At 56.9% G+C, this 12,811-nt stretch overlaps 1 protein-coding gene across 1 annotated transcript; it reads left to right on the forward strand.

The window, feature by feature from the left end:
* Nucleotides 1-113: 113 nt before the first annotated feature.
* On the forward strand, nt 114-9,321 carry SMCR8 (SMCR8-C9orf72 complex subunit). The gene is made up of 2 exons (XM_019413299.2): nt 114-2,961; nt 8,856-9,321. The coding sequence occupies exons 1-2, from the start codon at nt 602-604 to the stop codon at nt 9,307-9,309; spliced, it is 2,814 nt and encodes a 937-aa protein (XP_019268844.2). The 5' UTR covers nt 114-601; the 3' UTR covers nt 9,310-9,321.
* Nucleotides 9,322-12,811: the final 3,490 nt, after the last annotated feature.

Here is a 12,811-nt window from a genome sequence, read left to right on the forward strand (position 1 = left end):
TCCGCCCAAACCTGTCGTTCGCTCACAATCCTTTTCTCTCCCGCTCGGAAGTCTACGCGGACGCTTCCGGGTCACGCGGCGCAAGGCACCGCGAGTCATGTGATGCCAAGATGGCGGCGCCGCGGTAGCCTGCTCCAGGTTGTGGCGTCCAAGGAGCCGCGACGGTTTCTGCCCTCGGGCCGTGGGGGCGGCAGCGCTTGACTGGCCCCTGCGGCGGCCCGTAGTCCCGCGTTAGGCACCGGTTCAGGGCTGGGCTGTTGCTGTCGCGGCGGGTTCGGGTGTGCGAGTGACCTCGCTGCAGGTGTCCTGCGCCGGACGCCCTCGCCAGAGGAGGAGGAGAAGGAGGGTAACCCGCCTACTCGGTCTTCCGGACCTGCGGAGTTCATGAGGCCCCTCGGGGCTCTGGAAGAGTTAGCTGTATCTCTGACGGGATTGTGGGAGTTCGAGCCTTCGAGTGTGCGAGAGACAGCCTAGTACCCCTGAGGGCGCAAAGAAGACCGCAAGGACTTTGCTTCCTCTTCCAGAGGCGTGGCTTCCCTGCATTGATTACCCCGCATTCTTTCTCACTTCTTCTCAATGTTCTCTCCATACATCTGGAAATATGATCAGCGCCCCTGACGTGGTGGCCTTCACCAAAGAGGAGGAGTACGAGGAGGAGCCTTACAATGAGCCCGCCTTGCCCGAGGAGTACTCGGTGCCACTCTTCCCCTTCGCCAGCCAAGGAGCCAACCCATGGTCCAAACTGTCCGGGGCCAAGTTCTCTCGGGACTTCATCCTTATTTCCGAGTTCTCCGAGCAGGTGGGCCCCCAACCCTTGCTGACCATCCCCAATGACACCAAAGTTTTTGGTACTTTTGATCTCAATTACTTCTCCTTGCGGATCATGTCTGTGGATTACCAGGCCTCCTTTGTGGGCCATCCCCCGGGTTCTGCCTACCCCAAGCTGAACTTTGTGGAGGACTCCAAGGTGGTGCTGGGAGACTCCAAGGAGGGAGCCTTTGCGTACGTGCACCACCTTACCCTGTACGACCTGGAGGCCCGGGGCTTTGTGAGGCCCTTTTGCATGGCTTATATCTCAGCGGACCAGCACAAAATCATGCAGCAGTTTCAGGAGCTCTCAGCCGAGTTTTCCAAAGCTTCTGAGTGCTTGAAGACGGGCAACAGGAAGGCATTTGCGGGAGAACTTGAAAAAAAGCTGAAAGACTTGGATTACACCAGGACAGTGCTGCACACCGAAACGGAGATCCAGAAGAAGGCCAACGACAAGGGCTTTTATTCATCTCAGGCAATTGAGAAAGCCAACGAGCTGGCCAGTGTAGAGAAGTCCATAATTGAACACCAAGATCTGCTGAAGCAGATCCGTTCATACCCTCATCGGAAGTCGAAGGGGTCTGCCTTGTGTTCCGCGGAGACAGAGCCCACGCGGGATCAGGCCGATCAGGTAGCCACTACCTCTAACCCGGATGAGTCGGCTGACGCGGACCTTTACGCCTGCAGACCTGCCTACACCCCCAAACTCATCAAAGCAAAGTCCGCCAAGTGTTTTGACAAGAAGCTGAAGACCTTGGAAGAGCTCTGTGACACGGAGTACTTCACCCAGACCCTGGCTCAGCTCAGCCACATAGAGCACATGTTCAGAGGAGACCTGTGCTACCTCCTGACCAGCCAGATTGACAGAGCGCTTCTAAAGCAACAGCACATAACAAACTTCCTCTTTGAAGATTTTGTGGAGGGGGACGACAGAATGGTAGAGAAACAAGAGAGCGCGCCCCCTAAGCCCAGTCCAGGCAGGCCGCCTTCCAGGTCTCCGGAAGAGTGTCCGATTCCTCAAGTGTTCATCAGCGTCGGTTCTTACAAGTCCAGTGTGGAGTCTGTGCCGATCAAGATGGAGCAGGAACTTGGGGATGAGGAGTACAAGGAAGTGGAGGTGACAGAATTGAGCAGTTTTGACCCCCAGGAAAACTTGGACTGCCTGGATATGGATATGAAAGGGAGCGTCAGCAGTGGCGAAAGCATCGAGGTTCTGGGCACGGAGAAGTCCACCTCTGTGCTGTCTAAGTCTGACAGCCAGGCCAGCCTCACGGTGCCATTGAGCCCCCAGGTGGTCCGGAGCAAAGCAGTCAGCCACAGGACCATCAGCGAGGACAGCATCGAAGTCCTCAGCACCTGCCCCTCTGAGGCCCTCATCCCCGATGACTTTAAGGCCAGCTACCCAAGTGCCATTAACGAAGAAGAATCGTACGCAGATGACAGCGAGGGAGCCATCCACTTCCAGGCGAGCATCAGCCCGCCAGAGCTGGCCGAGGCAGAGGAGGGCAGCCTAGAAAACACCCTGTCCCAGACGGACTCCTCCTGCTGCATTGGGAAGGAGAGTGACAGCCTGCGGGTGCCCCTCTCCACCCCAGCCCACACACTCTCTGACCCGGACGGAGTAGTGAGCAGCCCCCCGCAGCGCTACAGGCAGAAAGACCAGGGGTTCCATGTGGACTTTGCGGGGGAAAACGCCAGCCCTTCCCGAGACAACAGTTCTGAAGGCTTCCCTGCCTTTGAGCTGGACCCGAGCCGCCTGCTGGCTAGCCGGGATGTCAGTAAGACCAGCCTGGACAACTACTCGGACACTACCAGTAATATGAGCAGTATAGCCTCCACCAGCTCAGACAGGACTCCCTCCTCTGCTCATCCCACCGGGCCCTCTTCTGAGAGGCATAAAAAGAGGGCTGGCCAGAACGCCTTAAAATTCATCCGTCAGTACCCCTTTGCCCATCCAGCCATCTACTCCCTGCTCAGCGGGAGGACCCTTGTGGTCCTGGGGGAGGATGAGGCCATAGTGAGGAAGCTCGTGACGGCGCTGTCCATCTTTGTCCCCAACCACAGCCGTCACGCCAAACCAGTGAAGCACTGGGTCTCCTCTCCTTTGCACATCACAGATTTTCAGAAGTGGAAGCTGATCGGCCTGCAGAGGTAACTGTTTACCGGGGGTGGGGAAGGGCCCTGTCCAGTTAGAGACGAGGTTTTGAACATCCATCCCTCTGGGTGAGGGTAACGCGTCCGCGTGGTGGGGCCAGAATCGGGAGACCTGGCTTCCAGACCGGACCCCCAGCACTCACTCTGTAACTTTGGGCACGTCCTTCCGTTTCTCTGGTCTTCTCTTTCCTTGTCCCTCCCGTGAGGGGTTGCGGTTCCTAAGTGGTTGCCAACTGAGGTCTGCAACCTGTCGGGTCAGAATTATTTAGGGGAATTTGTTTAGATCGTGAATTTCTGGGCCCTATCCCCCAAGAGATTCTGACTCAGTAGGACATGGAGTTTATCTGGTATACCAGCAAGCGTTGGGGAATGGCTGACTTCCAGATCTCAGGTTCTTGGTGATCCTCAAATTCACACTATGGTATAAATGATTGGCAGACCTGCTTCTGAGAAAGGTCTGTGGTATTCCTAGAAGATGGCAGCCATCACTGGTGACAGGGACATCAGAGGGGTCCAGTGGCTTTTACTCCACTGTCCTGTTCACCCTAGAAGGCTGTTCCCCCCCGCTCCCCAACTTAGAAGTCTGTCTTAATAAGGAAATGCAAGGGGCGCTTGGGTGGCTCAGTTGGTTAAGTGTCTGACTTTGCCTCAGGTCATGATCTCGTGGTGGCTCGAAAGTTCCTGCCCTGCTTCGGGCTCTGTGCTGACAGCTCAGAGCCTGGAGCCTTCTTCGGACGGAGTCTGTGTTTCCCTCTCTCTCTGCCCCTCCCCTGCTTGTGCATGCTCTCTGTCTCTCTCTGTCTCTCAAAAATGAATAAACATTAAAAAAAAATTTTTTTTAAATAATAAGGAAATGCAAGGCCCAATTCCTACTTTCTCTGTTTGAATGCTCTTTCATTTCTCCAAGTTACTGGAGGTTTAGTAGACTCTCTTTTGTTTTTTTCCAAATACTGCTTGACAAGTTGTCTGGTGTAAGGGTCTCTTTCCCTCAGGGTGTGCCCTCATCCTCTTGCCAGCGGCCCACTTTGCACATCTGTAAAACAGAGGCGCTGACGCAGGCAGCCTGCACCTCCCACGTCACATGGAAAAGAGCAAAAGGAATTTCTGCCCCGCTGCAGTCAGCAACCGTTTGTTCCGATTTTCCGTCTTGCCTTCTGCTGAGGTCCTCGGTATCAGTGAGGTCGCCGTGTCCCGAGTTGCCCTGTTTGCTCCTCTTGCAGAAGTCACCCGGCCCTCACTCTAACCCTTGCTGCGTTAGGCTTTCCCCGGGGTCGTGGTGCCGAGATTCAAGCAAGTGTTGTCTCCCCGTCTTGACTTGGCTCGTTGGCCACGCTGGCGGGTGCTGGGGTACCATCTGGGGGTACCTGAGCAAGGACGCTGCCCTGGAAGACTTCATAGTTCAGGAGCAGAGACGGGTGGCCAGAGCCTTGCTGAACAGGGAGGAGAGTTCCAACAGCAAGTGCATCGTGTGTTCTAAGAAAACCAACGGGGCAGGTTAGTGAAGTGTGGGAAATGAGGGACAGTGGTGCTTGGGGAAGGCTTGAGGTGTTCGGCTTGAGTGACCAGGAGGGTGGGCTTGCCAGCGTGTCATGGGGACTTGGTATGACATGGCCAAGACACCTGGAACAGTCCCCTCCTTGGGCCACACAGGAAACCACCGAGTTGAGTCCTTGCTTGTGGATGCAGAATCAGGAGTTAGAGGGCTGCACTGGGTGCCCTTGTGGGCTTTGTCCTTCCTCTCGGGATCCCGTCCCTCGGCTGATGCCAGCCCTATGCTCGGGTTTAACCCATCTGTTGCAGGAAGGGAAGGACTTTTCATGGATTGTCTTTGCTACTTGTCTTGGTAGAATAACGTGTCGGTGTCCCTTAAACACACCTCTTCTCCAACTGACCCCTTCACCCCAACCTTTGACCTTTCCACTTATTCACCTCTAAAGATGGTGAATCTAAAACGCACATCAATTTATTGACGGCCCGCTTATCCAGGACCAGGCTCAGGACAGTGTCGCCCTTTCTGCTTTCCCTGAAATTCCCTCCTTAGAATGTGCCAGAACGGCAAAAGAAGTTCATCTCTTACACCAGCTCTGCTCTCTTGGGTACCTGGCTGGAGTGCTGTGTTGAGGATTCTGAGGCCTAGGCTGGTCTGCCTTGGAACACCTGCTGTGATCCAGTAATGAAGTCTGTGAGTGCGAGAGAGTAGCTGGCGGACGGGCTCCCCGAGGTGCAAAGGGTTCGAATTGGTCTGAGTCCCGGGCCGGCTCTACCAGTATTTAGCCACAGGTCACTCCTCCACGCGAGGCTCTGTTCCCTCCTGAGCAGATGAGAGGGTTGGATCACTGAATGACCATTTGCCAAAAGTTTATAGGCGGCTATTAAATGCCGGCCACCCGGCCTGCTGCCAGAATTGTAAGGTGAGTCAGCCATGGTGCATCCCCGTGATAGGACAGGCGCTGTCTTCATGGGGCCCCCCACGCCAGCCCCAGCTCTGTCACCGCTCTGTCAGCCTGACCTCTGAGCCTGTTTGTATCTGCACACGGAGCTGACGAGACCTGGGTCGTGACAGCAGGTGTGGAAGGGCCCATCGCGTCAGGTCTGTACCTGATCACTGTGAGCCTTTCTCGGATAACCTCGCAGGGACGCGTACCGACTCACAGCAGGCGGGCCAAGGCAGCGGCCGCTGAGCGTGGCCCTCCCCGGCCAGGCTCTAGAGCCTTTCAGCATCCCTCTGTGAAGGCGAGGGACCCATCAGAAGTGACAGGCGAGAGCTTTGCAGACATTCCCTAGGGGGGGACGTGCCTCCCGTTGCTCTGCTTCTCAGACCTTCTGGACGTGCGCATATGCTGGGAATTGGCAGCGTCTGCCTCCAGAGGGTCCCGCTCTGGTACGAGATACTGTGGGCAGGGGTCGGAGGCCTTGTTCCCTAGGGGGCACGTCACGGGAGTGGGGACTGGTTTGGCCACCGCTCACCCAAAGAAATCCTGGGAGGTGAGCAGTCGACCCAGTATGAATTCCGAGAATGAAATTCTCATTCTCATTCTGAGATGAAAACCCGAGGAGTCGTGGTTCCTTGTGGTTAGGGAGGGACACAGTGGGCGCTGTGAGCTCAGGTCCTGACGCTGCCACTGTCCGCCGTGTGAATTTGGGCCAGTCTTCTCTTCTCGTCCGTTCGCAAAGCTTGTTGGACACGTCTGTGAGTGGGGCTTAAGATGCTTACCGTGTGCAGCTGTGGGGAAGGTGCGCATCCAGAATGTCGCAGAGCCCCCGTGTGGAGCCTGTCCTTGGACACGCTCAGAGTTGCGGAGAGGTGGTGAGTCAGCCCGGCAGGCAGAAGCAGTCTTCAAACCGCGAGGCAGATTGAGGCCCGTCTGAGGGCCAGCATTCAAGAGGAGTAGAAGAGTGGCCGTGAAGTTCCTGCCCAGGGATGGGTTGCTCAGCAATGGCAGGGGTCGATCCCCCCGTGCTGGGTTAATCTGGAATCCGAGAACTCTGACCCAGGAGGGTCTGTCCCCTCTCAGGTGCTTTGACTCCAGCCAAAATCAGCTCAGATGATAATCTGTTTTTAAAGACTCTCACCCCAAAACTGCCGGTTTCACCGCCCTTGGATTTTTTTTCCACTGAAGTAGGCTTTCTGCCTGGAAATGCTCGTCTGTCAGATCTATCACACGTGGGTATACGAGATGGGTAAATACTCACGTTGGTTTCCCATTTGAAATCAAAATGAGGGGTAATTGTATTGCTTCCAGGTAGCAGGAACAAGCGCTGGACTGTTTGAAAAACAGAGCTCAGTACTCACGGGAGAGAGTGCTAGCTGTGGGGGGGTGGAGGGGCGGGTAGAGGCCCTGGTTGCGTCCTGGCTCAGCCACTTTCTAGCTGGGGGACCTTGCGTGAGCCACGGCCCCTCTCTGGGCTTCAGTGTCCACATGTGTCCAGAGGCTGCCTCCGGTGTTGGGATGGGCGGTAATGAACCTAAGACAGGTGTGGGAGGAGCAGAGGCCCAAAGCCCTGGGGCTTTTCCTCTTTCCGTGCTGGCTCGCCTCCTGACGAGCTTCGTGGGAAACAGGTGGAGGGAGAGTTAGAAGGAGCAGCATCTTCTTAAAAAGTGGTGCCTCTGTAGGTAGGGGTAGGTGTGGGGGTGTCAGAGCTCCTGGGAGTGGCAGGGCCGAGGCAGGGTGTTCCAGCAGGACAGGTGGCTGGAATGAGGGACAGGAAGACGGGGGCGAGGCCTGGCTTTTTCTGCTGTGGCAGAACCTCGGGGGGCTGGATGTGCCAAGGTTGAAGAGGCATTTGGCCTGCGGCCTGGGCCCCATTCCGAGGGAGGTAAGGGTGCCTCAGGAGTGGACTGAGAAGGCGGTGTCCCCAAGAAGCCAGTGAGCCACCTGCAAGCCCTGCTTCTTCATCGCCTATGTGATGGGGTCCCCACCCCACTGCTCTCCTCGTGGTTTTCACGACACATGGCCCATGTGGCTGTTTTCCCGTCTCTGTGGTCCTGTTCTTGTATGATCTGGATGCCCCCTGAGGTTCTCGGAGCCCACCTTTCTTGTAAGGCCCAGCTCCGAGGCCGTTCTTCCAGGATTTTCCTGGCCCCGGGCCTCCCCGTGGAGACCCAGACCACATCTCTACTCAGTGTACCTACCGTGTGCCTGTCCTTTCTTCCCAGCTGACCAGGCTCATTCTTCGTTGCCTGTTCAGCCCCTAGGTCACTGCCTGGTATGTAGTAGATGCTGTTAACTACACGAGATGACAGCACCCAGGAAGGAAAAAATAGGAGGTTACCTTGGTCCCGAGTGATTGTCAGCCCTTTGTCCACAGTATCTCAGGTCTGGCACAAGCCCTGAATTCCAGAACTGTGTCCGCCTATGAAATTTCTGGTCAGGCAGACATTTGCCAGACTGCAGGGTGACTCTCTGGGAAAATTCAACTAGAGGATTTTTTTTTTTTTTTTTTTACATTTATTTATATTTTGAGAGACACAGAGAGACAGAACACAAGTTGGGGAGGGGCAGAGAGAGAAGGAGACACAGAATCCAAAGCAGGCTCCAGGCTCCGAGCTGTCAGCACAGAGCCCGACGCAGGGCTCGAACTCACAAACCGTGAGATCATGAGCCAAAACCAAGAGTCGGATGCTTAATTGACTGAGCCCCCCAGGCGCCCCTGATCTAGAGGATTGTACAGAGCTACTAGGGCTGATCACTCTGACCCCTTCCCTCACTGAACAAGCCTTGCCTGCCTCTGATGTATGGGCACAGTAGTGGGCAGTGGGGCAGGAGGCCAAATCAGATGGTCCTGGGTCTGCAGAAGCCTTGTCCAGTGGGAGAGACAAGAGCTAAATGGCAGTCCCCACGCTGATCATTGCTGGGCTGGTAATACTGAGGGCCACGCACTCTCCTAAGCACAGCCCATTTTGTCTCTGCGGTGACCGCTTGAGGCAGGACCAGTGATCTCTGTTTTACAGAGGGGGCTCTGAAGGGCTAAGGAACTTGGCCAGGGTCACGAAGCAAAGAAAGCAGGGAAGCAGAGGAGGGGATCAGGGATGGCTGGGTAAGGCTCGAATTGCCATAAACCAAGTACCAATGGAAGGGAAGGGCATTCTGGGCAGAGCACGAAGGCCGGTGATTTTGAGGCCCTTCTGAAAGCTTGGCGTGGCCACAAGGAAGTCGTGGATGTAACAGATGGGGCCTCAGAGGCCAACAGGAAGCAGGGCCCGTGGGCCATGCCAGGGCACTTGAACTCGGTCACGGGGGTGGCGAGGAGCCCTTTGAAGAGCATCATGATCAGATCTGCCTTCCAGAAAGAGCTAGTGAGTATTGGCCGGCGGAGGCCGGCCTGGAAGCGGGAAGACTCCCCCGCCCCGCCCCGAGTCTTTCCTCCTGACGTTGGCCTGTGTGTTTCAGAGTGACGTCCCCAGCCGGCGCCGGCACCCTCCACACCCTGAGCCGCTACAGCCGCTACACGAGCATCCTGGACCTGGACAGCAAAACCCTGCGCTGCCCCCTCTACAGAGGCGCCCTGGTGCCCCGGCTGGCCGACCACCGCACCCACATCAAGCGGGGCAGCACCTACTACCTGCACGTCCAGAGCGTGCTCACCCAGCTCTGCTCCAAGGCCTTCCTCTACACCTTTTGCCACCACCTGCACCTGCCTGCCCACGACAGGGAGACCGAGGAACTGCTGGCCAGCCGCCGGGCGAGCTTCCTGAAGCTGAACCTGGGTCTGGTGAACGAAGACACGAAGGTGGTCCAGTACCTGGCTGAGCTGCTGAAGCTGCACTACGTGCAGGAGCCTCCCGGGACCGGCCACCCCACGCTCAGGTTCGACTACGTCCCCAGCTTTTTGTACAAAATCTGAGGTCAGTCCCAGCCACTGTGACCAAGACCTGTGACTCAGGGTACGGGGAGGGGAGGGGTTGGCACGAGCAGGCGGCCCTCTGAGCCGTCTAGGCTGCTGGTGACCTGAGTGGGAAGGAAACCAAGGTGGCGGCGCTGGTTCCCACGTGGCCTCGGGCGGTGTGGGAGTCGGGACCCTGGCAGAGGCGGGCGCCTGGCTCTCCGAAGGCGTCGGTAAGGACGGCACTAGGCCTCTCGGCCCCCCTGGCGAGGAGGGGGGGCCGCTCGGCTCCCCGAGGACTGGCAGCCAGGCCAGAAGAGAGCCAGCGCCCTTTTGACGGTGCGGGGGGTGGGGGTGGGGGGCGTGAGGGGTGGAAAGGTGAAGCCCACGCGGGAGGAGCAGGCTACGCATTCAGCTCCCAGACACATGGGCCGCAAAATGAAGGGAAGCGCCCCGTTAACTGAAATGGTTTGGTGGGAAACCGGACAACGGAACATCCATTGCCCCATTCAGATCCCGGCTAGGGTCTTTTACTCGGCCCCCTAGAGCCCATCATCCCAGAGAAAGCCCCTGAATGAGTGACATGGAGGGGACGCAGCCGTGCCTCAGGTGGGTGGCGGCAGACGCGTGACCTGCGCCCCGAGGCTGCAGGCAGAGCGGGCAGCACCCTGTCTGGTCCTCGCTTCCCCACTAGGCACAGAAGTGCCTGGGGGAGGGGGGGGGCTCTCACCTTGCTCCCCCGGGTCAGCAGGAGGGACTAGCGTTAGTCGCTAGTCCCTGCTTGTGAGTGAGAACTGCTCTCGCAGCTGGAGAGCCCGGGGCCACGGTGCCGTTGCCCCCGTGCAAGTGACGAAGAGCCGGCGGGCCTCTGGGGCCCAGCCCACCAGCCTTTCTGGGAGCGAGTCCACGCTGTCCTCTTGGGGAAGGTCTGCAGACATGCTGGCACTCGGCCGAGGTCACACCCCAGTCCCCCACCCACAGCAAACCTTTGCAACCACTTCACTACCTCTTGCGGGTCTTGTGGGCACGGTGACGGCGCAGTTCCAGCCGGCTGCTTGGTCCGGGCGGGCAGGGTCTCCCCCGGGAAGGAGGAGAGCCTCCTTGTGTGGCTGGCTGTCTTCGTGGATCTGTCCCCCGCGGGCCTGGAATACCCACACCTCACCGCTGCTCACTCCTGCCCCCACGCGGGCCCTCCAGATACACGCACCTCACCACTGTTCACTCCGTCCCGCGCGGGTCCCCCAGGTGTGCTTACCTCACCACAGCTCGCTCCCGTCCCCATGTGGGTCCCCCAAGTACATGCTCCTCACTGCGGCTCACTCCCGCCCCCATGCGGGCCCCCGTAAGTACATTCACCTCTCGGCAGCTCACTCCTGTCCCGTGTGAGTCCTCCCTTCAGGGAAGGAGACAATCCCCGACTCACCCACCATGACCCCCCTGAGGCTCCTTACTCAGTTGCTGTTGGTTTCTTGATAGAGTTTCTTGCAACCTTGAAGTTTTTACACTTTTTTTTTTTGTATGGCTGCTTTTTTTTTTTTTTCCTCCAACTAGGGAGAACTCTTAGTATTTCTGCTTTTTAATTTGTTCCAAGAAAATTGTGATAAAACAGACCCGAACCAGCCACGGGCGGTTGCTCCTGAGCACGCTTGTGTGCACCTGCCGGTGCCGTGTTCCGGGTAGTTGGGGTCTTGCTGTTGAGACTGGTCTGTCAGCTTTGTGGCCTACCGTCGAGGTCGGGTAGCGGAGGCGGGAACCCAAGGGGGGTTTGCGTCACATCCCTCCCGTGGCCCCTTCCTCGCCCGGGTCCTCCACACAAGGATGTGGCCCGTTGGCTCCTGGTCACCGGCTTCCGGTCAGGGTCCACATTCCTGGCAGAGGGTGTGTGATTTCGTTCCCGAGGCTGGGACTGAGGACCTTTTAAGGTAGACGGTCTGTCTACATCTCACGGGTGTTCTTTGTACCCGTGCCCGTTACTTTGTTCACGCACAGAAGAGTCGCCAGGAATGTTTTGGCAGCTTTTAAATGTCAAGCGTGTGTTTGCATGTGGGGAAGGCTGCGTAGGATGCCTGTTTCTCTCCATGGGCTCCCCTCTTCGTTCCCGCCTCCCGTGTCCCTCGTGTTCAAGATGCTGCTCTGTTTCCTAACCGGGTGGCTCACTGCTGTCTACTCAGGCCTCCAGGGACATGACCTTACGAAACTTTATCTCCAAGGGAAAGGAGGGTCTGTGGGGTCCGTTTGACAAAGTTGAAAGCGATCGTTGGCACCACCATTGCTTTTCATCCTGTTCCACAGCATCACGGACTCTACAGTTAACACTGCTGTCACCTGGGAAACTGATCAAGGCAGAAGGTCAGTCACATCTGGCCTTCTAGAAGCTAAGGCCATGCAACACGGTAGTCTGAAGTAGAAGTCACTTTGGAGGGTGCTTGCTTGGAAGCTCTGCCTCGAGGATGGTTCCAGAGGCCCCAGGATTCTGAGGCAAGAGACCAGTCGGGTGTGAACAGAACGGCTGTGCCCTGTCCTGGGGCCAGCCTCAGAAAGAGTGGGTGAGGAGCGTCTCCCTTGAGTCGTTCCTCCGTGAAAGAAAGCTCTCTTCCCTGACAAGTAGTTAGACTCCAGTTTCAAATTTTGGTGAAAACCTAGCTTTTCAGTGTGGCAGTTTCTGAGGATTGCTTGATGCCAAGAATGTTTCTTTCCAGAGGGATTTTAAGGTGGCAGAGGGACTGAGCCAGTGTGGGCAGGCACTTGAGACTGTGGGACTGCCCTTCTCAGACCCCCTCCACTTTGGAGAAGCGGAACCCACTAGAAGTCCCGCGTCTGCAAATCTTAAGGCTGGGAGCCCTATGCGACAGGGCTGTCTCTTTAAAAATATTCGTTTCAGGTTTGCCTCAGATAAAACATCCTGAAAACACTTTGCAGAAAACAGAGGACATCCATGCCCCTTGACTTTGTCAGTCCTGACTCATTTTGAAGGCCCAGGCACCAAAGCTGAGTTTATTTCAACTTCACTTCCAATCCGTTACCGCTCTCCTGCCCCCAGCCACCCTTTCTCAAGCAATCCAGGTTGAGAGCAGCCTGATAAGGTTAGCAGTTACGCAGTCGTGGTTTCTAGAAGCCCACGTGTGGCCCTTGGGACGCTCCGGCCTGAGCTGTTGCCTCACACCTCACCATTTCCCTAGGGACCTTGCTCCATTCGGTGGAATCTTGGGGTGTTAGAAATTGTGACTTTTCCACGATTGACTTGCAAGGGCTGAAGTTACACAGATCGCGCTGGAATTTGGAAAGGAACCGCGACAGCCCACCTGTCATTTCCCATCTAGCTTTTTGCTTCTCCGTTGCTATAGTCAAGGTATTGTAGGTTTCAACCTCAAATGACATATCCCAGCTCAAATCCTGGGAAGTCCAACAGTTTCTACCCCAAGTGCCAGGGCTGCTACAGTTCAACGACATGTTTCTGGAGGCTGGGAGCGGCGCGCACGGTGACCGCCCACTTCCGCCAGTGCGAGACGCATGTCCCGACCTC

The sequence above is a fragment of the Panthera pardus genome, unplaced genomic scaffold (genome assembly GCF_024362965.1).
Source record: "Panthera pardus isolate Hobbes unplaced genomic scaffold, ASM2436296v1 HiC_scaffold_3, whole genome shotgun sequence".
NCBI lineage: Eukaryota > Metazoa > Chordata > Mammalia > Carnivora > Felidae > Panthera > Panthera pardus.